The 1,945-nt window shown below is 44.2% G+C and overlaps 1 protein-coding gene across 1 annotated transcript; it reads left to right on the top strand.

The window, feature by feature from the left end:
* The first annotated feature begins 278 nt into the window (after nt 1–278).
* Nucleotides 279–1,424, top strand: LOC110105868. Its single transcript, XM_020835537.1, has one exon. It carries the CDS (start codon nt 279–281, stop codon nt 1,422–1,424), a length of 1,146 nt encoding a protein of 381 aa, XP_020691196.1.
* The last annotated feature ends 521 nt before the right edge of the window (nt 1,425–1,945 follow it).

Genomic DNA, 1,945 nt, shown 5'->3' with positions numbered 1-1,945 from the left:
TTTTTCTATCAAAATTCAAAACCACCTTGAGCCAAAAATTGATGTTAATTCTTCCTGTTCGTTGGAGGGTGCTTCATACAATGCAAAGCTGGATGAAAAGCCTTCAAAATTGCATGCACTTCCAAATGAATCCTCAAATTGAGCATGATATTCTTTAGAAGTTGGAGATCTCTCAGTAATTTACAAGAATTCAAAATAGTTGTTCCAACATTCCAGCAAATAGTGCATCAATTCGGGTCAGCCGGCTGCTCACCGAGCACGGAAATTGGAATGCTGACATGGTACGAAACTACTTTGGTGATGATATGGCTGAGCGTATTCTGGCCATTCCCATTTGTGATTCGGGAGGGGGTGACCAGCCCGAGCTCATGAACCTGCATGGGGGTCGGACGGTGACCTCTTTGGCTTACCGTGCTCGATTGGGTGGTACGGCGTACGCCTTCTTGTGGATTAGGAAATTTAAACTTCATCCAAGGGAGAACATGTTTTGGTGGAGACTTCTTCGTGATGCCATCCCCACCAATGTTTGGCTTTTGAGAAGGAACCTGGAAGATTGCAGTCGGTGTCCGTGGGGCTGCAATGAGGATGAAAATCGGGACCACTGCACTGTATCTTGCAGATTTTTGAAGTCCATTCTTATGCAGTTGGATCGGTGGGGCTATACTATGCCGGCTGCTACCTCTTTTGATGACATGCTTCGGATCCTTGAGGAGCTGGCTGGGTGTAATCCTGGTTTGGGTAAAATTTATTGCTCGGCTGTCTATCATGCATGGCGTGCCCGGAATGACAAAAAGCATGGCCGTAGCTGGGGATCACCGGCGGTTGTGGCTGCTACGATCCTGGGAGCGATTCCTAAAACTCACTTGATGCCTTTTGTGGAGCCATGGCACACCAATCAGCCGCTTCGGCTGTCCGATCCCCTTTTATGGTGCGTCCCCCCTCCAAATTGGCTCAAGTTCAACTTTGATGCTTCCTTGCTCTCGTCGAATCTTGCTGGATTGGGCCTTGTGGTCCGTGACCACTGTGGCAACTTGATTGTGGCTACCGGCCAACAGGTTGAACATTGGGACGTTGCCACTGCTGAGCTCCTGGCGGCTTGCACTATTAAGGATGTCCTCGAGGATTGGATGATGGACCGTGCGGGTATTATCATTGAGGGCGATTGCTCCAATATTATTGAGTGGTTTCAGCAGCTTCGCCATCCCCACCACAATATGCATCGCTGCCGTGATGGGCCGGACCTCTCTTTTTTGTCTCTTTTTCCGCAAGTGCTTTTTAAGAGGGTGCCTAGATGTTGTAATAGGGCAGCCGACTTTTGTGCTAGTAGAGCGCTTGAGGGGAATTTTGTTTGGAAAAATGTATGGTGTGATGATGTCCCTCCCACTTTTGTCTCTTTACTTAGGGAGGAAAGTGTGAGTGGCTAGTCTTTGTATCTTTCTTTTTTCTTATGTTCTAAGCAAATAGTGCATCAAATAATTCAAATTGTCCAGGTGGTATTAATCCACAACAAGTATCAGGAGTTCTCAATTTTGATTCTTATTTGATGGAACCTATGTCAGCATGTAAGGCGGATAGCATTCATCATATTTTGGGATTTCAAAAAATTAGTTTGAATAGTCCACCTCTTAATCTGTCAAACATTTCCAAATATCTAGATGGTGTTGATTTATTGAAGTTCAACCAGGGGGTTCTAAATGTTCAATGGCCGAGATTCTCAAGTCACAAACTGAGAAATATCAGGTCAACCAGGGTTTTAATTCTACTAATGCTTGACTAAAGCATATAGTTACTCATATTAATGAAGTAGAATATATTTCTTCAATATCTAATGATGGAGTAACGGTCTTACTAAATATCAAAGATGTAGATCTTAATATTAGATGCCTAAATAATGCTCTTATGGGTAAGGTTTTGGATGTCGGGTGTCTTACATGGCTTTGAATAA

The sequence above is a fragment of the Dendrobium catenatum genome, unplaced genomic scaffold (genome assembly GCF_001605985.2).
Source record: "Dendrobium catenatum unplaced genomic scaffold, ASM160598v2 fragScaff_scaffold_716, whole genome shotgun sequence".
NCBI lineage: Eukaryota > Viridiplantae > Streptophyta > Magnoliopsida > Asparagales > Orchidaceae > Dendrobium > Dendrobium catenatum.
Note: the sequence above shows the minus strand (reverse complement) of the source record. Positions and strands in the feature narration are given on the sequence as shown.